At 42.4% G+C, this 20,695-nt stretch overlaps 1 protein-coding gene across 8 annotated transcripts in view; it reads right to left on the reverse strand.

Annotated features, from left to right (window-relative positions):
- Positions 1 to 17,462, reverse strand: part of NISCH (nischarin) — a 29,688-nt gene extending 12,226 nt beyond the window's left edge. For 4 of the 8 annotated variants that reach the window (XR_011100436.1, XM_068694857.1, XM_068694860.1 and 1 more), the window contains exons 1-12: positions 17,221 to 17,461; positions 12,560 to 12,643; positions 12,062 to 12,244; positions 8,734 to 8,782; positions 7,032 to 7,195; positions 5,947 to 6,042; positions 4,193 to 4,288; positions 3,475 to 3,627; positions 2,582 to 2,650; positions 2,018 to 2,203; positions 1,694 to 1,822; positions 381 to 494 (exon numbers count right to left, since the gene is read on the reverse strand). Coding sequence is in view for 6 of the 8 variants with exons in the window: in XM_068694857.1 (XP_068550958.1) it covers positions 381 to 494; positions 1,694 to 1,822; positions 2,018 to 2,203; positions 2,582 to 2,650; positions 3,475 to 3,627; positions 4,193 to 4,288; positions 5,947 to 6,042; positions 7,032 to 7,195; positions 8,734 to 8,782; positions 12,062 to 12,244; positions 12,560 to 12,643; positions 17,221 to 17,304 (1,407 nt within the window). In the remaining 2 variants the exon portion in view is untranslated. Of the gene's footprint in view, positions 1 to 380; positions 495 to 1,693; positions 1,823 to 2,017; positions 2,204 to 2,581; positions 2,651 to 3,474; positions 3,628 to 4,192; positions 4,289 to 5,946; positions 6,043 to 7,031; positions 7,196 to 8,733; positions 8,783 to 12,061; positions 12,245 to 12,559; positions 12,644 to 17,220 lie in introns of all 8 variants that reach the window. The other 4 variants (XR_011100437.1, XM_068694861.1, XM_068694856.1 and 1 more) reach the window with 2 other exon arrangements.
- Between the last annotated feature and the right edge of the window lie 3,233 nt (positions 17,463 to 20,695).

The following is a 20,695-nucleotide window of genomic DNA, read 5'->3' on the forward strand; positions in this document are numbered from 1 at the left end:
CAGTAACATTACACCCCTGCAATCTCTCTACTTGTATAAGATGTAATACAACTTATGGTCAACTGTGTATTCTCTGTGCACACCATTAAGTCATCCTGTCTTTTCCTCCCATTTCTCTCTCCCAAGCCAGCACAAAAAGTGATATTTTGTGATAAGTGATAAATCTGATAATTATTGAAATTGCACTGAAAACTACATGTAAATAGGAAAGAGACAATATTAAAAGTCCATAACCACATAAAAGCATGACCAAAGTATAAAAACTCAAAAGCTGGAGGAAAGATAAATGAATTCCACTTAGACCTAATTTGTAGAAGTCTTCTTATAAGCTTACAGTGTCATAAAGCAGCACATTCTACTCCTCTCAGCACCAAGCTCACCTTTTTATCAGAGTTGCTCAGTTTGTACTTTACTTCCTTTGCTTTTTGAATAGCTTTCAGTACTTCCACAGTGTCTAGTTCCTTTTCTGTGGTAACAATGTTATCCAAACACACCTGAAAATAATGAAAAAATACCTAAATATTGAAAAGTGAAGCAGCTCTAATTTATTTTCTTACAATAATCAACAATAATCTTAGCTTAATGTAAACTATGTGCATCTTATTAACCTAACAGGCAAAACATTTATCACATTTGACCTTGCTCAAAGGTGACAAGGATTTAACAAACTCAGAAATAGTTACAAAGTTGCAGTAAAGTTGCAGTAAAGTTGCAGTAAAGTTGCAGTAAAGTTGCAGTAAAGTTGCAGTAAAGTTGCAGTAAAGTTGCAGTAAAGTTGCAGTAAAGTTGCAGTAAAGTTGCAGTAAAGTTGCAGTAAAGTTGCAGTAAAGTTGCAGTAAAGTTGCAGTAAAGTTGCAGTAAAGTTGCAGTAAAGTTGCAGTAAAGTTGCAGTAAAGTTGCAGTAAAGTTGCAGTAAAGTTGCAGTAAAGTTGCAGTAAAGTTGCAGTAAAGTTGCAGTAAAGTTGCAGTAAAGTTGCAGTAAAGTTGCAGTAAAGTTGCAGTAAAGTTGCAGTAAAGTTGCAGTAAAGTTGCAGTAAAGTTGCAGTAAAGTTGCAGTAAAGTTGCAGTAAAGTTGCAGTAAAGTTGCAGTAAAGTTGCAGTAAAGTTGCAGTAAAGTTGCAGTAAAGTTGCAGTAAAGTTGCAGTAAAGTTGCAGTAAAGTTGCAGTAAAGTTGCAGTAAAGTTGCAGTAAAGTTGCAGTAAAGTTGCAGTAAAGTTGCAGTAAAGTTGCAGTAAAGTTGCAGTAAAGTTGCAGTAAAGTTGCAGTAAAGTTGCAGTAAAGTTGCAGTAAAGTTGCAGTAAAGTTGCAGTAAAGTTGCAGTAAAGTTGCAGTAAAGTTGCAGTAAAGTTGCAGTAAAGTTGCAGTAAAGTTGCAGTAAAGTTGCAGTAAAGTTGCAGTAAAGTTGCAGTAAAGTTGCAGTAAAGTTGCAGTAAAGTTGCAGTAAAGTTGCAGTAAAGTTGCAGTAAAGTTGCAGTAAAGTTGCAGTAAAGTTGCAGTAAAGTTGCAGTAAAGTTGCAGTAAAGTTGCAGTAAAGTTGCAGTAAAGTTGCAGTAAAGTTGCAGTAAAGACCTTTTCTAACACACCAAAAAACACACACCAGAAAAGCTTTTGGAACATTCACACCACTTTCCACACCAGGCTTTAAGCTTTGTTCAGGTGTCAGCTTTTAACGAAGAGGTGCATTGTCACCTACCTCTGAGGCCCTGTCCCCAAACTGCGCAAGTACTTTGGTCCGGTAATCGGGGATGATGCTCAGTGGATTGCTGGATAAGATGACCTTCTCTAAGCATGGGAGGCTTCCTATATTTTTTACTTCATCAATCTGAAAGATTATGAATAGATGCATGAATACGAATCACATGAATGAAAAATACAAACTATTTCTTGCATAAGTTACATACATGCAGTAACAGGAAAAAGGTCATTACAGCTACACTTATTTGCAGTTTCCCCCACTAAAGGACATTTTTTGTGTTCCAAAGCACAGTTCAGTATAACACTGAAAAAAACAAGTTACCTGTTCTATTGTGTTGTTGCTGAGATCCAAGTTGACTAGTGAGTAGAGTTTGTTAAGACCAGACAGCCTTTCCAACTGATTTCCCGCTAAATTCAGAGTTTTGATGTTTCCCAGTTTTGTGTGAACACCTTCTAGTGATGTAAGCTTGTTGTAGGATAAGTCCAGGTGAACAAGGTTATAAAGATGCTATAAAAGCACAGAAAATCCATGTTACACCAACACATGAAAAATAAACAATATCAGAGACACTGCATTATGGCTTGCTCATGCTGGACAGTCTTAGGACTTATAAAGAGGGAACCCCCCTCCATTGCATTTTGGACCCAGAGATGAAGCTGGCAGTGAATGTAAAGAACTAATATTGTGTGTCAATACTGGTAAAGAAATGAAGGTATCCAGAGCAAGTAAAAAATGCACCATTAAAACATAATTGGATGTTATGAAGGATAAGCAAAAATTATTTTCCATAACAAAATGAGCAACAGAATTCTGAATTAAAAATTCTGTGCTCTAAAGTCCCAAGCAGCATGAAAAGAAAAACTGACCATCAAAAGTATCATTTACCTGTAAGTTTTCTACTAGTGACACTCCATTGTGACTCAAGTCCAGGAATTCAATCTTCGGAATTAATTTCTACAAGATAAAAAATGCCTTGCTAAAATGCATTTTAGCTTATGAATCAGACCAGTCTTCCTTTACTGTCAGCTGACAAGGAAAAAGAAAGCTATCCTCACACAGACAGCCTGTCTCTCAGCTTTTGCTTTCCAAAAGCACTGGTTATGGCACAGTGCAAGAAAAGAGTTGAAACTGGCTCTTATGAAAAATCTAAAAAATAAAAATCACAAAAATCTTGAATAAGTAAACTGCACTCCTGGTCCATGACCTCTAGTTAAGTCAGAGATATAACCATTTCCTACTTCACAGGAGTAGTGAAAATAAAAAAAGCTAAGCTCATATTTGACATTCTTCTGATGAAACCTTTTTTTTTTAAACTTAACAGCTGATTTATGAAACTTAAAATTAAGGGAATGTCAAAACATACTAAAGAGCATTTCCATGCTCTTTATACTGTTTTGGTGTTAAGAAGGCTACCAGCAAACCACAAGTTTAAATATGTAGGAAGTAGGAAGCTTCAGCCCTGATAACGCAAGTTGAGCCGAAGAGGTGTTTTGTTTTAAAACTTTAAGTGCCCAATGCCAATGCAAACAGTAAAAATAAGGAAACTCAGTACTCATTCAAGTGTTGCTCACTGAGCTAAGAATGGTAAGATTTTCTTTAGCAAAGTAAATAAATTATTAAATGAAATTTTCCTAAGCATTAACTAGTGTAGCTAAATCAGCATTAAATAACAGTAGGTGCAACTGAAAGAAGCTACATAAAGCAAATGCTAAATCCTTGCTCTGTAATGTGCCACAGAAGACCAGTCATGCTTTTTTCAAAAATGAGAAATTTCTTACCACTGAATCATCAATTTGAGAGATGTTATTGTGACTCATATCCAACGTTGTTAAAGTTCTCCAAGTTGGAATAACTGCAGTCACTGGACAACTTGAAGATGCACCCTCTGGCTCCCACTGATCAAACTCAGAGGCCTCTGGCACCAGGATTTCCTGTTTAAGATGAGCACAATGCAATGTTTACATCTGCAATGAAAACTAACCATTTTGAAAATGGACCAGCAAAGCCTGAAGTAGGGAAGGCTTCTAAGCTTTATAATCATCTAGATTAAAGTTATAGGTCTTAAAGTATCAGTTGATTAGGTCAGGAATTATTTTGGATCTACAGGGAGGGAACACCAGCATTAGTAGATGATCCAAATTGGAGAATGCGAAGAACAGTAAGGACTGAAAATTATGCTGCTAGATATCCCTTGCCAAATCAAAGCACAGAAAAGAACAAGAGGTGAGCATTCAGTTCTGCATGATTAATAAGCATGCACTCTCATAAAACCACCACAAAAGTCCCTCTGAAGAAAACACCTGTAAACATTCCCTCCATGTGTTAAAAGTTGAGATTTTGAAAGGTTAGACAATTCTTTCAAGTTCCATGGTTTCAAAAGCTGAACCTTCAGCAAACATAGAACGCACATGGACTCCAAATGGTTATTTCCACAACCCACATACTACTTTCTACATGGGCTTTAAATATACACCAGAATTAGAAACTCATGCTTACCTTCATTGATGTTGCCGAGAAGCGAACACTCATTGTGGCTAGTGTGTGTTTCGATGAAGTCAGCCCTTTTATAAGCCTTCCCCCACAATGATGTATCTATTTTAGAAGAAAATTTTAGTTTGTTACAAAATCAGAAATGCTAGAACAAACAAATGTGAGTCATGGAAGAGGCACATAAAAGCTTCAATATCAGGTTCTCTACTGTTACCAATTTTGAAAGTAGATATGGCACTCCATTAAAACCTCCTCCTGATAACACAAACAGGAGATCATCAGGCCGGGAAAACCAACATTTACTAAAGCAAGAAATTAGAGACAACTTCAGAAATATGAAATTCAAATCTGAGCTAAGCTTCTTGTCCATCAACCTTCTGTACACTCTCTGTATCCTTCAAGGTGAAGCTACCCAGGCACTTTACAGGGCACAGTATTTTACTGTTACAAAAAAGGTGCCTCAAACTATGGCTCTTCCTGTAGACACTAATTAAGGTATCGTATGTTCTCTGCTGTATATATGAGAAGTGGGGCTTACCAGGGAGTGAGGATACTACACCAAGTATTTAATATACTAGCAAGCTAATTATACAGACCAAGTCTAAGATTACAAAGTCTTTTTATCTGCAGCTGAAGCTGGCACAGCATCAAAGGTCTGGTGGCTTCTGCCCAGCAACCAGGTACTACTTTGTAGATGGTTGCACAACGTGGTTGCCAGTAGAAGTGGCAAATTTGGTGACATATTAGGGAAAACACAGTGAACCGTAAGAGCTTTGCCAGCCTTGAAAGAAATAATTCCCAAAGTACCACTGTTGATTTTTGGATGGTGTTTACTACTAGGTGAAAATGTCAGACTGATGCCAATCAACCCAAACTTTTCACGAGCTTAGAGTTGTAAATCTCCAAGAATAAGGAAAATTCCACATTAAGCAAAGTTACACAAGAAATTATCCACGTCCACAGGAAAAAGACAGACAGGTGCTATTGTGCAGTAGCCTCTTTGCAGATATTAGATCCTACCCCACTCTTCAGCCTCCTCTAGTTTCTTTCCCACTTTAAAATATCAATAAATCACTGACTTGAAGAATCCACTTCAGTTCTTAACCAGCTGGAAGTCTCTTCTATCAATGCAGCACAAGAGCGGTCATGTACTAGAAAAGGTACTATACCCACCAACAGTGGGGACACAGTACAGATCATGTGCCACAGAAGGACAAAACTGGATATTCTTTCTCTAGAAAAATTTGAAGTGGTCTGGAAAGTGTTTTATAAAATACTCATTAAACAACTTCTACTGAAAACTCCATCATTTGCATTAGAAGCAGACCACTAAAAAAAATTTGCAAATTATCAAGCAAGAAGCAATACATTCTAAAACGTACTTCCACAGGCAAGTTGCTTGTCAGGACATTTCCACGTGTAGTTGGTGTTTTCCAAATAAAAAGTAGTGTGCAACAAGAGATTCCATTATAACCCAGTTGTTAGATATTCAAGACAATGGAAAGCCACTATTTTATATTCGTGTATATGCTGGAAATCGTTCTTTTTGAAGGCACAGTGCAAGCTAGTCTAAACATTTATATCTGGCATCCTTACTTCCATTACTTGTGAAAAAAATCATCTCAAATGAAAGATTCCATCTAAAGATTGCAATCAGTTCTAGCACCAAGTCTAAGTATACAGTTACTGATATTAGGAGGTATGCAGCAGACATTGCATTCACGGAATATAAAATCATGCAAGCAGTATCTCAGTCATACCTCTATTTGATGAAGTGATTTAAAAATTGACAGATCAAAAGGCAAGAGATGCTCCTGAATGTTACTGGTTCCAAAAGATCCCCCTGCTCCAGTGACCTGGTCATCAACGATTAAAAACAGAGTTAGTGCACATAATCCAATTTATCTCATTTCAGAAGGTCTTACACAGGCAATATCAACAAAAAGTATCTTGGAATGCAAACAATGTTTCAAGTATGGATTGATTCCTGAACTTGCAGACTCCACTCTTCAGAAAAAAATGTACTTGCAACTGTTAACTGCAGAAATAGAGCATTGAACTTGAACTGCCACCTTGTGTTTGTATTTTGTAACACAGGGAAGATACCACAGGCAAAACCGACCAAGGTTTCATTCTGAGCTTAACATGGCAGAGCCTCTTCCCCTAGAAACAGCTTCATCCCAAGCACTTTTTTTTTTTTTTTTTAAAAGATAGACCTGCCCTCAGTTCCACTACATGGGATGAAGTAGACAAGATGGGTTTGGAGAAAATATAGCACTCCATCGGTACACATCTAATGAAATTACTTTTAAAGCTTCCATGTGGTCATTGGATTCTGGCCTCAGAAAACATCATCAGCATCAAAAAAGACAGGCATTTCACTAATGTATCCTGTAAACATAATTTTGGGAGAAACCAAAGGTTTTTGCCTGGTCTTATCTGCATCTTACAAACACTGAAAGGAGTCAGAAGCATACAGAAGGGCCAAAAATTCTGAAAAGATACACTGGCCTAACAAGCATCTACAAAAAATGTAGTGTTGAGAGAGTAACTCTTATCTACCTGGTCCTACCTACCACTAAGTCCAGCACCCACTAAGATTCTGTGACTACATAACTACAGAGACCACTTCTGAGAAGACCACACCACACAGCATCTTTGTTAGAGAACAAGATACATATTCAAAGTTGGTAGAACAAGCATATTTAACATATTCTAAATGTCTGCATGGGGTTATTATCAGTAAAGTTATTGTATATTCACACTAGACTCCAAAAGTTTGCTAAGAATCATGTTAAAGTCTGGTAGGAGTAATGTCTCCAGTATTTATGCATGTACAGCTCACCTTTAAATACTTGAGCCTACAGGTGAAATCTAGAATATGACCCAGATCTGTTTTGGCATCTCCATTAGCACATGTAGGCTTCCCCTGTAGCAACTGTTGAGTGACAGCATATAACTGCAAGGGTCTGATGGTAAAGACTTCTCCAGCCATTAATAACTGCTCTCCTGAAAAACAAGAGCATGATATAAAACACATTGCTGCAGTGAGTTGTACGTCAGTGGTTATAATAAATAGTACATGGAAAATCTACAGTGAGAGAGGAAACATCCATCTCTTACTTTAAGCTCATGACCGAGGTACCAAAATAACGCCTTTTTTTTCTTTTGCCACTTTGAAGAGGTACTAGAACAGTTGAATTAAACATTTTTACACCACAATAATCTAGCTGTTCAAATAGGCATTCATCATTACAAGCATGAAGCTCCTAATACACCTAATGGCAAATTTCCCTCATTTTCCACAGGACAGGAATCAAAGCTCACAATCATATTAAACTTACTCAAATATATCCCTAAATTCTGTAACAGCTAGGAGTTCTCCTATTCAGGAAAAGCAGTGCCTGCCATTTAAATAGCCCTTACAGCTTTTGCTATGCTACCTAAACACATAATTATAGCAAACACAATTTCTTGGAGAGCATAAGGTCTTTCAGCATACTAAAAACAATGGAAAATCCCTGGACACAAAATGCATCATCTGATATTTTTACAACCTCATTTTATTATAGAACTATATTTGAGCAGTAGAAAACAGCACCATGAAGTTTAACATGGGGTACAGCAGTCAGAACATATACATAGAATCTATCTTTCTGCTCTGCCTTTTATGTACACCACATTGACTCATGGGCAAGAGAATCAGCTTCCATGGCAAGCGGAATTCTTGGAAATGCTCTAAGAAGTACACTTCCCTTTGGCTTCATTGGGAGCAAGTCCAGTAGTCCACAGTATGGGAACACACCAATATACAGCAGTGAGATTGCATGGGCTACAAAGCCAGGACAGATTTCTTCAGGAACTACCTTAATACCTTCCAAAATTAGCTGGGTAGCCCCTCTGAAATGGCTGTACCTAAAGTTAATTTACTGTCAGAACAATCTGAAACATGTTTCACCCAGCACCTCAGCCATCTGCAACGCATGTCTTTCAAAACAAAATAAGCAATGTTTATTCATTTTGCACACCTCCTGCCATTAGATGACCTAAAAGAGCTATTGCAGTTACAGGAAGTACATCACATTTTCATCTGCTGGCATCAGAAAAGTCCTTTATTTACTGACCAGAACTCTGGAACAATAATACTAATTTAGACATGTAAATTGATTTCTTGCTTTTAACACACACTGTATCAGCATTCATTGACATAATACAAACTTCCCTAAAGGTTATACAACACACCAAGATGGAAAGCTTAATGAAAACTTCTGCTCACCAGTACCACAACCTACCCTTTAACAACAAACTAGCAGGCCCTTTCCAAAGCATGAATTCACCAATTTGTTTCATTTCCGAGAGTAAGTGCACTACTGTTAGAGTTCCTCCCGAACTGCAGTTTGAATCAAAGTGCAAAAGCAAGAAAAAGCTGAAGAGAAGTCTCAGATTTTGATATCCAAGACTCAGATCTCTAATTGACTGGAAAGTAAATATAATGGGTATATGAACGCATCTCTTCATTCCCAGTTAAATTCTTGCAGGTGCTTTACCTTTGTGAAAGAGCTCTTCAGCCAACGCAGCAGTGATCCCATTGATCTCCTGCAACGAATAAACCATTATTGTGTTAAACACAAGAATAAACCAAATCGGGTCTGTCATTCACACACTTCTAGTTGCAATTTTTCTAATGTGCAGCTTTGCTGGTTTCCCTATTTTTGCTACTGTGCACTTTGAAACAGAAATAAACTGACCTTGTCATACTGATTTCTTTATAACGTGAAAATACTTCATAAAAATTACCTGAAATTATTTAATTTGATATTTCCAAGATTGAATATACTTAATTCCTTTCAAACAAGGAGATTCTGCATATATTAAAAGGGCAACGGCAGCAAGAGCAACTATTGCTAGTGGCCATTGGCCCAGCTCAGAAGGAGCTATTACAAGTACAGTGTTCTCCAAACAGGTATTTTAACATTCTGAAGAATAACCTAAGTGCAGCAAGCACTCAGCATTTCCTCAGAAAGCCAATATTGCATGAGCTCTACTTTAACAGGTCTACAGGGGAAAGATAAAAAGTAATTAGTCTTCTGGACTTCAGCTCTCTATTAAGCTCGCTGCAAAGAACAGCTCAGAAGCCTTTTTCTCTATTCTCTATCTTCTCTGCCATCCTGAACCTCCCCTGGAGGTCAACTTCCATTCCAGGCACTGACAACTCTAGGATGAAAGGAAAATGCTGAAGACTCAATGCAGGAATTTGTTCTTCCTAAATCCGAAGGTGCACAAAGATCAGAACAAGTTATTTCCCACCTGAGCATACTCCTCCCCATAAAAGCCAAATGCTTCGTGGAAGTTCAGAAATAGTACTCAATATTCTCTCAGAGGCACACAAAAGGTACAAAATAAAACCATTTGTGATCGTGAAGCTTCCCCTAGACACACACATTTCATTTTAATGTAGCTGCTAAATGTAAACAGATATTACAGATCATTGCAAAATGCATATTTCATGAGTTTACTTCACTGACAAATCCCTTATGATTTGTAAGAGTATAAATCCACGGAACATCTGAAACGTTTCAGCTTATTCGATTAGGCAAACGTTTTAGTATGCACATTCTTAGTATTATTGAAACTGAACAAAGCCTCCATGTCACGGTTTTGGTAACAACAAGCCAGAACAAGTCAACAATTCTGACTCTTATTCTGAAACAACCAATTTCACTCATCTAGCATGCATGCTTAATTGAAAACTATACTCTCTGTATCCCTCTCACCATCTGGGGGACAGAGCAGACATTTTTCTATGTTTATAATTGAAACAAGATTATGACTTGGACTGTGCAGTGACTAGCACGCAAAAGCAAGCTACTCTATTCCTTTGTCAGACCCACAAGAAACCTCTGTCTTAGCTCCAACTACTGACATGCTTCAGCCCCACACAAGTCCGCTGTTTGCAGCTGCCTCTGAGCAGCAGTTGCTGAGCACTCCATCCTTTTCTTGCAAAAGCTACCTGAAAGTGAAACCAAATCTTTTACGGTAAGACAAAATATAAGATTGCAACAAAACGAGGATCCCTGCATCACTGCAGACATCCTATTCAATGCCAAAGTGATGTTCTGTGTTGCTATCAATCACTTGCTACTGCTGCTTTTTGCCATGCTGTACCTGGCTTTCCCTTGCTGTATGTCAAGTGGTTTAAATATCGTTATAAGCTACCTGCTTCTATTCCATTTGGTTCTATTAGCCTTAGAAATAAAATTAAACAACCTTCACTGGAAATACTACAAATAAGAATGAACACGAAACATTGCAGCCTTACTTTATAGACTAATAATAAGGATAATTGTAAGGATCATACTGCCTCAAGAGAGCATGTGGTCTGTCCAATATTTTCAAAGATCAAAGTTCTGCAGGAAAATAGCTTTCTAGTAGAATTGCTACGGTAAATATTTAGCTTTACTGCTGAATAGCTAACTTTTTGTGAATAGTTAAAAGTACTCTGAAATTACAAGCAAAAAACAACAGAGTTGGAGTTCATACATTAACCCAGATTCCCCTGTAGCAAAGAAATTTATATTAAGGAACGCTTTTCTAAAACACAAGTGCAGCATAGAAACAGGGCAGCATTCATACCCAAATGATGCTAGATCTCTGGGAAAGAAAGATAAAAGGACGAACATTACAGCTAAACAAAAAAAACAGTCTGGCTGAAAAAAACAGAGAGGGAAGTTCAGTCTGAAAAAAAAAAACAAACAAAACTTTGCTGAAACTGCTGCACTGAAACATTAATGGAAGGTCAGAACGTTCAAGAGAGAATAGCCACAGAGCAAAGAAATTATGCAACTTGCCAGGAATCAGGAAGCTTGTTCCATCTGTGCGGAACTGACCCTATGTCACCAAAAACATTTTTCGTAAGTTTAAAACCTCTAAACCACTTTAGAGGACTCAATCACAATACAAACCATCGCTTCTCAGTCAACTCTGCACAGCAATAGCAACACCGTGGAGCAAACCTTCTACTGTTTTATCTGAGTCAAACTACAAACTCTCACCAGGACACTTATGTGCATGAAACACAATTTAAATATTTTTTTTCTTTTGTTGCTGAGGTTTAATCAACAGACCTAATGGATCACTTGTGACTCATTTCTGAAGCCTTTATATGAAACCATAAAGGGCCATCTCAGCACATCCCACCCCAAAGCAATTACTGTTCTCTCTTTCCATCGAGCTCTCCAGTGCATTTTCCTCTTTACAAGAAATCCACACTCCCCCTTACAACATGATGCCATGCTACAAAAAAAAGCCTAATTATACACAAGAGATGAATAAACAATTTGCAATATGAACATGAAAGCAAGCCTTGACTTCTTTCTTAAAGCATTCCTCACTGTAACACTGTCTGCTGGCTGGAGCCATTTCTCCAGAGGCCACTCCATCAGCATGCTCTCCTGGAGAAGAGCTATTTTTCTTCATTTGGCCTACTGGAAACTGTTTCAGTGTGAACCACAGCTCCAACCATTAACCGCCAAGTGGGGGAGGCAGCGGATCAATTATGTAATGTTCCTTCTGAGAGCCAGCACTGTTGACTTCAGCCTAACAACCAATTCAGCTGCAGATTTATTCACAGCTTCCAACTATTCTGCCAGTATTTATTTTCTGATCTTACTGTGCTGGCAAGTGGGTAGGGACTGTATCTGCTGCAATAAAGTTAGTGTCAGAAAACACCTTCAAAATGCTTCTTTATCACATTATGCAACATGCTGAAAAAGAGCAGTTTCAGTTATTTTGTGAAGATTGCACATAGCTCTGTTCAAGTTAGAACTGAGGAAGAACACTCAGGACTGCATTTTATATGCTAAAAATATAACTTACATATAAATGAAAGTGTAGGAAGTGTGACAGAACTTTTGGGGCAGTAACAGGGAACTTGGATAGAAGAGTTTGCAGGTAGACCTCTAATTCCTTTTGCCTTTTCTCCACCAGGCTTTTGGAATTTTTTCCAATAATCTTCTTCGGAGGTAACAGATTTTTATCTATTTTCTTTTCTGAGACAAGCTGAAAGACAAAGACCAGAGTTACTACCTGATATTCCATCTGAACTTGCACAAAAGATGCAGCTGAACTAAGGTACAGGCTTCTGACTGAGGCTAGGACTGTCCATGCCAATATACCACAGTTCAAGAGGGGAATGTAACACAGGCATATGATATTCCTCATCCAAAAAAAAAAAACCAACAAACAAAAAACACATTAGTGCAGTCCAGATGGCATCTAGCAGATATTCTTGCTCTGAGGAAAAAATTTATATTCCATCCAAAGCTCCACAAACTGTTTTGTAAGAGACCAAGGCCACGGTTTTAACATCCTTACCTTTTCATGCAGGTCATGGAAATCACTGTAACGATGTTTGACTGTCCACTGATGACTGCCAACACTGACCTGAATGATGTATACCTGAAACAAAGTATGTAAAGTAAAGGAACTGCAAAAGCATTTGTCTCAAAGAAAAGCTGATGCATAGAGGCTAATGTAGCACTACAAGGCAATCCTACATTCACACAGTATGTAGAAGCTAATCTGCATCTAATCTTTTAGTTAACTACAAGCTAATCCAAAATCTAAGGTGACTTTGCTGATGTCGGATGCTTAATCTCATTCACAAGGCTGCTCTGCAAACAACAACACGTGGATTCTTTTTATTTTAAGGCGACAGTTATTTTTGCAACCCAAAGGTTAAACCAAATGAGATCTCTAAACTATTTTTCTCAACTTTCCTGCTAGCCAAGTCAGTATCCATAGCTACCCATGAGAAGCCTGAGATAGCAGCATCCCTTCTTCAATCCACCAAGTGGTGCAGCAGGCAGAAGAACCTGGCAAGCATCCTGCCATCACTTCACAGTTAAGCAGGAATCTTGTGCTTAGCTCTTCAGAAATCTAGGCAAATCCTCCACCTGGCTCTGTTAACCGTTTAATTCATTTTGGGATAAAGCACATATAATGCAGCTTTCTGTTACGATCATGCCCAAATATTCATTACAATTATCTAAGGCAACCTAATATTTCTTTAGACAAAACTATTTTAACTCCAGTTAAAAATATTTAACTATGCATGTACTAAAGAGACTCAGCTCAAAATTTCCATTGCAGGTGACTTCCCCAGTTGAACACTACCAATTCTGTAGGAAGTTCACAATCCACCTTTGGACAAACCAGAAACAAACTCTCTCAAAGAAACATGAAATATAGGAAATAAAACAAGGTAGAAAAAGACAGGGCTCAGCAGAACCAATTCTACAACTGCTTGAAAATAAATTCAACTTGGGAAAAAAATCATAAACAAACCTCAGCAGCATTTAATACAGCTCAGAACCCAACTCCTATCGCAGATCACACAGATCCGACTGATTGCTGCTGTAAGGATGATGCACACCTAGCTGGTCATTCCACTTGAGGAAACAAAAAGCAGAGCTGATTTTCAGTCTGTTACATAAAACGCAGCCAGCTTTCACTTACTCATAGTCCACGCCAGCAGAGTACCAGACGTTACACAGAATACCTCTTGCATTTTAAAAGTGGAACTGTATCTCATATTTTGTAAGCATCTGATGCACAGGCTTGCTGAACAAAACCCAAGTCCCACAGAGCACCGAAACAAGATGTCTGCCTAGTGCATACAGCAAGGGACACGTCAGTGCTTGGGTGAGTACTGAGAACACAGACAAATGCCCACACAGAATTACAACCTCAATTAAGGCCTGCAACTGATTTCCCATCATGTTGTGTTACGAAACTGCCAGCCAGGATTATTCACCGTGCTGATGACAAACTAGAACAGGAATAACCCGAGTATCCTAAAGTACCTCGTAACCCTGATGAAAGGGGGGGGCTCAAAGAAAGCTTTTGTTAAAATTGAGAATTAAGAGTGCTATGCACGGAAGCCATAATGAAAACACCAGTTCGTTTTAAACACTGACTGTGCTAGATTATGGCAGATCAAGCAGCATAGCGAAATGCAATTCAGACTGAATATCTAATGAATAAAAACTCAGATCAGACATTGAAAACCCAGTACACTGCACAGCTCCCAGCTGATCGCTCATCAGACAAGGAAGCAATGCACCTCTGCCCCGTGTACAACACACAGTGAGCATAACAAAGGCTTCATTCCCTTCTGCTGACATGACAAGCCCTGACCACTTCCAGAATCAGAGCACTGAGCCAAACATGCAGTCTCGTCAGGAAAACATCCAGGGCAGATGTTTTAGATGCACCAGTGCGATTCCTCAGATGAAGTCTTTAAAGAGCCCCAGCATTCCCCACGTCTTCACCCCTCAGGCCGCATCAGTACACAGAGCAACAGGAACAGATCTCACGTTAATCCACCAGCTGCCATCACCTTGATGGATACAAATGCACAAAGCTTGTGTGTTCAAGACATGCTTCAACTCAGAAATCAATCATTGTAAAGCAAAACCAACCAAACAAACAACCTGAGGTTTAAAAAAAATCCAGATAGCTATCTAAGTACACGTCCAACTGGGCACATAAACAATGATAAGGCCAAGAGCTGAAGTTCAGGTTCCTGCCCGCCCATCGAGCCGACTGCTAGGAGGCATGCACAGGGAGATGAATAATGCTGCACCACCTCCCAGACAGCGCTGTTTGCCATGTGAAGTCTCCACCTGCATTTACAACAGACCGCGTCTCCATCCGGATGGACAGGAAAGCATTTACATCCCCAGGCTGGCAGCCTGGGAGCCCACCTCCCAGTGGTCCTATTAAATGATTCTGTGTAATAATTTATAGAAAGACATAGAAAATTTAATCTCTTTGGAAAGTGTTTACCATACCTAGAGCTGTATTTTTTCATTATTTTCTTACTAGTTACTTCAAAGTGCTCACAGTTCAGTCTGCTCTCCCCATACAGCAGGCCTTTCATCTCCCCACATTTTTAAAAAGTGAAATGCTTACTAAAAAAAAAGGACGTATAGTTTTTAAACCAGATGTTGCCAAACTTCTGATTCCAGACTGCCTTTTGTATATTTTATGTAGAAGTGACAAAGAACTGCTCTTCTCCTTTTACATGGAGAACTTGCATTTCTGCAACTTCCAGCTCCAAGCTTTGGTGCTGTCAAGAGAACAAGGATGTGACAGAACTGCCCACAGCCACGCAAAGCCCGGGGCACAGGTGTAACTGCAGCTACTGGGTCCCAAATTACAGAACAGTGACACAACCACATCGCCTCCTCCCTGCCTCCTCGGAGCAGGGAGACAGGTCACACCCATTCAAGGAAGCCACAGTCTTTTCCTTAAATATCAAAGCTAGTATTTATATTAAAAACAGCTGCAAAAGACAGGAAAGGCAGGAAAGTGACTTTAGGCCAAACAAATGCATAGCAGGAAACAAATGAAGCACTGGCAACCTCAAGGCCATCCAGCAGACAGTCAGTCTTCAGTCAGCATCCAGCTAGACCAGCATACACAGGGGCTTCTTCCAAAGACAAGGGTGTAAATATCCCTTTCTATCCCGACTCCTACACGTTGATGGGTACAGGTACACCTTGTGCACCTCTCTAATCTTTACCACATTTAACCAACTTTTACACCAGCTAATACATGCACTTCTGCTCCAGTACAGGTCTGTCAGGTCCCTAACGCCACAAAACTGAGTTTTAAACACCAAATGCCAATGTTTGCAAACTATTTCGCCTCGTGAATCCTTTTGTAAATCATTTCCGTTTTAATTTAAAAATACACTCCTGCATTTCTAATGGTTTGGGCCTTCTCATACAGGCTGGCTGCAGGTCTGGAGCCCTGCTAACAGTTTCCACAGCTGTACACAAACAGGCAAAATCAACGCTTTGCCTCACTTGAACCTGCAGTGAAAGAATCAACTCAGGACCAGTTACTGGCAAATCTCGCCCTCCAAACACACTATTTTTACAGACCCCAATAAAAGTGGAATTAAAACAGCGCATTTCCAGAACTCTAGTCACTAAAAAAAAGTAAACAGGCCTTGAAAAAATACACTGCCATCAGCCTAGCTGCTGCTATCCCCACCTGTGAGCTGATTTGCTTGAACAGTACCTGTAGCTAATAATTCACCCCGTGAAATAACCTCTGAGAGAGAGGGAACAGATTTCCTCAAATTCACCTGAATTTCCCAGTTGGGGGTATTATAGAATACTCATTAAAATCCTTAATGCTAATGTTAACCCCTGTCAGCCGACACGGGACTTTGAAACCAAACTCGCTGGGGGATGAACCCCATCCTAGCTGAGTCCTAGGCAGCAGCACAGCTCCTGTGAAAGCACATCATGCAGCTAAGTTGCCAGACAGAGGTGAAACAATTGTCAAGAGCCTATCCCAAGCTTCTAACAAACCCTGAGCGCTGGGTGGATTTCTGTACAGGTCCATAAACACGGCCACCGGCTGCCAGGCCCAAACACAGACAGTTCAGGGCTGTCAGCCTGCGGTTAAACTCCTTGTGTACATCAGCGGTGTGAATTCTGTCCTACCCAACCGAGGAACCGCTCTCCTGCCGCTCAGCTTTTCTCCGGGACCCTCCTGGGTGGCAGCAACCCGAAGCATGACTCGGAGCTGTAACCTGCGTTGCTTATGACCGCTGCTCCCTTTTCCTTTTTTCTCCCTGTCAGCAGGAAGGATCCAGAGGTCCCTGTGTGGGTTCGGCCAGGCCGATCCCCAGCACGGCAGCAGCAAACACCGCTAATTACATAACCACCAGAGATGCGCTGCCTGCGAGCCCGCTGAGGTCTGCTTGGCGGTGAGCTCCCGGCCCCACAAAGCCGGTTGATTACAAAATAAGTAAATAAACTTATTTATTTTTTTTTTTGCCGCCCTCTCTTTTTTGTTCAGCGCGAGGGGAAGCAGCGCGGCCCCGACCCACCCGCTCCCCTGACCCGAGGGGCTCCAGCCCGGCCCCGGGGCTCCTCCAGCCCCCTGAGGGAGCCGCGCACAGCCCCGGGGCCGCGTCCCCGTCCCCGTCCCCGTCCCCGTCCCCCCCCTCGCACCGTGTAGCTCTCCACCAGCTCCGAGCCCAGGACGCGGGCCTCCCGCGGCAGCTCCTCGCCGTCCTCGCCCGCCGCCGCCTCCATGGCGCCGGGGGAAGGCCGCTGTGACGGGACGGGACGGGACGGGTCAGGGTCGGGCCCCGCCGCCCTCACGCCGCCGCCCCCCGCTGCCCGCCGCCCTCACCCGCCTCAGCCCCCGGCCCGCCCCGCGCCGCCGCCGCCGCCATCTTGGCTCGGCCCCCGCAGGGCGGCGGGCACCGCCCCACGGCTCTTATTGGCGGCAGCGGGGAGGGACCAGAGAGCGGGGGGCGGGGCTAAAGGGAGGGGGGCGGGGCCTGGGGGGCTGCGCGTGCGTGGTGGGTGCTGGGGGCTCGGGGTGAGCTGTGCAGTAAAGCACCGAGTGTGCTGTGCGATGCAACATCGTGTGCTGTGCAATGCAGTGTGCACTGTGCTGTGCATTGCAGCACCGTCTGTGCTGTGCAATGCAACGTCATGTGTGCTGTGCAATGCAATACGGTGTGAGCTGTGCCATGCTGTGCAATGCAGTGCACGCTGTGCTGTGCATTGCAGCTCCATGTGCGCTGTGCCATGCTGTGCAATGCAGCACGGTGTGAGCTGTGCAATGCAGTGCACGCTGTGCTGTGCATTGCAGCTCCATGTGCGCTGTGCCATGCTGTGCAATGCAGCACGGTGTGGGCTGTGCAATGCAGTGTGCACTGTGCTGTGCATTGCAGCTCCGTGTGTGCCATGCCATGCTGTGCAATGCAACATTGTGTGTGCTGTGCAATGAACTACGGTGTGTGCTGTGCTGTGCAATGCAACATGGTGTGAGCTGTGCAATGCTGTGTGCGCTGTGCTGTGCATTGCAGCACTGTGCGTGCTGTGCTATGCTGTGCAATGCAACACGGTGTGAGCTGTGCAATGCAGTGTGCACTGTACTGTGTAATGCAACGCTACGTGTGATGTGCAATGCAACATCATGTGTGCTGCGCAATGCACTACGGTGTGTGCCGTGCTGTGCAATGCAACATGGTGTGAGCTGTGCAATGCAGTGTGCACAGTGCTGTGCAATGCAGCACAGTGTGGGCTGTGCAATACAGCATGGTGTGAGCTGTGCAATGCAGTGTGCACAGTGCTGTGCAATGCAGCACAGTGTGGGCTGTGCAATACAGCATGGTGTGAGCTGTGCAATGCAGCATGGTGTGAGCTGTGTGCTCTGTGTTGTGCAATGCAGCACAGTGCATGCTGTGCTGTACTGTGTAATGCAGCACAGTGTGAGCTGTGCAATGCAGTGTGCACTGTGTTGTGCAATGTAGCACGGTGTGTGCTGTGCTGTGCAATGCAACATGGTGTGAACTGTGCAATGCAGTGTGCATTGTGCTGTGCAATGCAGCACTGTGTGCCATGCTGTGCAATGCAACATGGTACTGTGCAGCACAGCGTGTGCTGTACAATGCAACACCATGTGCTGTGCAATGCAACATGGTGCTGTGCAATGCAGTGTGGTGCTGTGTAGCGTAGCTCTGTGCAATGCAACACAGCATTGTGCAATGTGATGCATCGTGGTGCTGTGCTGTGCTATGCGATGCTGTTTAGTGCAGCTTTTGGTGTTGATTTGGTGATTTGTGGCCACCACATGCTGCTGAAGGTTGGGACACTTCTGCGTGGGGTGGAGGCACTGCAGCAGAGCTGTGACAAAGTTGCCTGGTGCCACCTTGCAAACCCGTCTGCTTTTATTTTCACCCCAGTGTGCTTTTCCTTGGTCTCATCTGGCAGACAATACATGTAAGGAGAAGGCACAAATAGAAAAAGCAATCCAGGAGGGATTTCCTAGTGCTGCCCCACAGTGCTGCTGGGAGGTGAGCTAATAAGTAATTTTGGAGAGCGACTTTAATTAAGCATCCTCTGATTGTTCCTGAAAGCAAGGCACGTTCAGGTAGCAACAAAATCCCAGATTATTTTCCCCATGAGATGTCAGCTTCCCAGGTGCAGGATGGGGGATGCTGGTGGCCCTGCAAACACCCCTGGCCTCCACTAAAGCCACAGTTTAGCTGGGCTTTCGATTTCCTTTTCTGTGCCCTAATGAATGTGTGGTTTGCAGTGGGGTTGTGGCTGCCTGGAAAAGAAAACCTAAAGTGACATTGTGGGGATGAACATCAGCCTTGGATGCATCCTGCTGCATCCTGGGGCTGTTCTCAGCCGGGACAGTGGGACTCTGCCAACTGCAGCTGCCCTGCCATAAAAACCAGCATTTTCTGCATTTTCTTATATTCAAGACAAGCAAAATACTAACCCATTCCAATTCCAAAGGGCAGCACGCTTTAAAAATTAATTCCTTAAATGCAACTGTTTTTCTTTTTAATGCTGAGCCTGGCTGTAGAGGGGGTGCCCGCAGAGGCACGCTCCGTAGCAGGCTCTGCAGCAAATTGCAATTTTGTGACTGCAAAACCTCGCCATGCCCCTGACACAGAGGCTTCTGTGCCCTCCGCACCCAGCTATGCCCTGGCTTCCTGCTGCCACCACCACCGGGCACTGGTGAGAGCCACTTCAGCTTGACATTCAACAGGGCCATCAATATTATTTTATTATTTTATTTTATTTTATTTTATTTTATTTTATTTTATTTTATTTTATTTTATTTTATTTTATTTTATTTTATTTATTTATTTTTGCATGCGGCATTGCTTCTGTTAAAGGCAGGTGGGTTTTATTTTTGGAAGAGATGCGACCCAACAGCTGCATTCCTCTTTGCAGTTTTGTTACTGCCAACATGAGCTGGCTGGAGGTCAGGCCTCCTCACCCGGAGACGCAGGAGCCATCTGTGATGCCTTTGGACACAAGAGGGAGTCCTGAATCACCAACAAGCCAGATTTTGCTTGTGTGATAGTGGACTAAAAGCCTTTTACCTGCACAGAGAAAACACCAGTCAGCCCCTAGGGGCCTTTGTAGACCCTCCGTGAGCGCAGGGACGTGGGCTTTGGCCATCCACCACGGGGATGGGGCAGTGCCTCGTTTGGGTGCCGAGAGTCAGAGTTTCTCAAAGTTTCCCAAAAGTGCATTAACCCAGAAAGCAAGCACCGCTGGACAGCCTACACCTTTCCCAGTTTGTGCAGTCCCAGCTGAATGCAGAAAAGCCAGGAAGCCCTCCCAGTTTGCCCCCATGCTGCTCTTTGGTGCAGCACCAGGACCACACGTTTCTCCTGGCCGTGGCAGCAAGACTCCTCCCAGGACATTGTCCCCAGGGCTTGGGGACAGCACAGGGGACAGGCCCCCACCGCCCCCAGAGATATTTCGGGAGGGAAATATTGCCTTTCCCACACTACTTGTTTCAGTTAGGCACCGGGTTGTCTTCCTAACACAGCTCACCGGGGGGGAATAGGCAGCCATAGGTGGCAGTGACATGGTGGCACACGTCCCAGGACTGCCAAGCCCCACAACAGCTCAGCAAGAGGCAGCTGAAAGGGCCGGATCCTTC

Source organism: Anas acuta, chromosome 11, assembly GCF_963932015.1.
Source record: "Anas acuta chromosome 11, bAnaAcu1.1, whole genome shotgun sequence".
Taxonomy (NCBI): domain Eukaryota; kingdom Metazoa; phylum Chordata; class Aves; order Anseriformes; family Anatidae; genus Anas; species Anas acuta.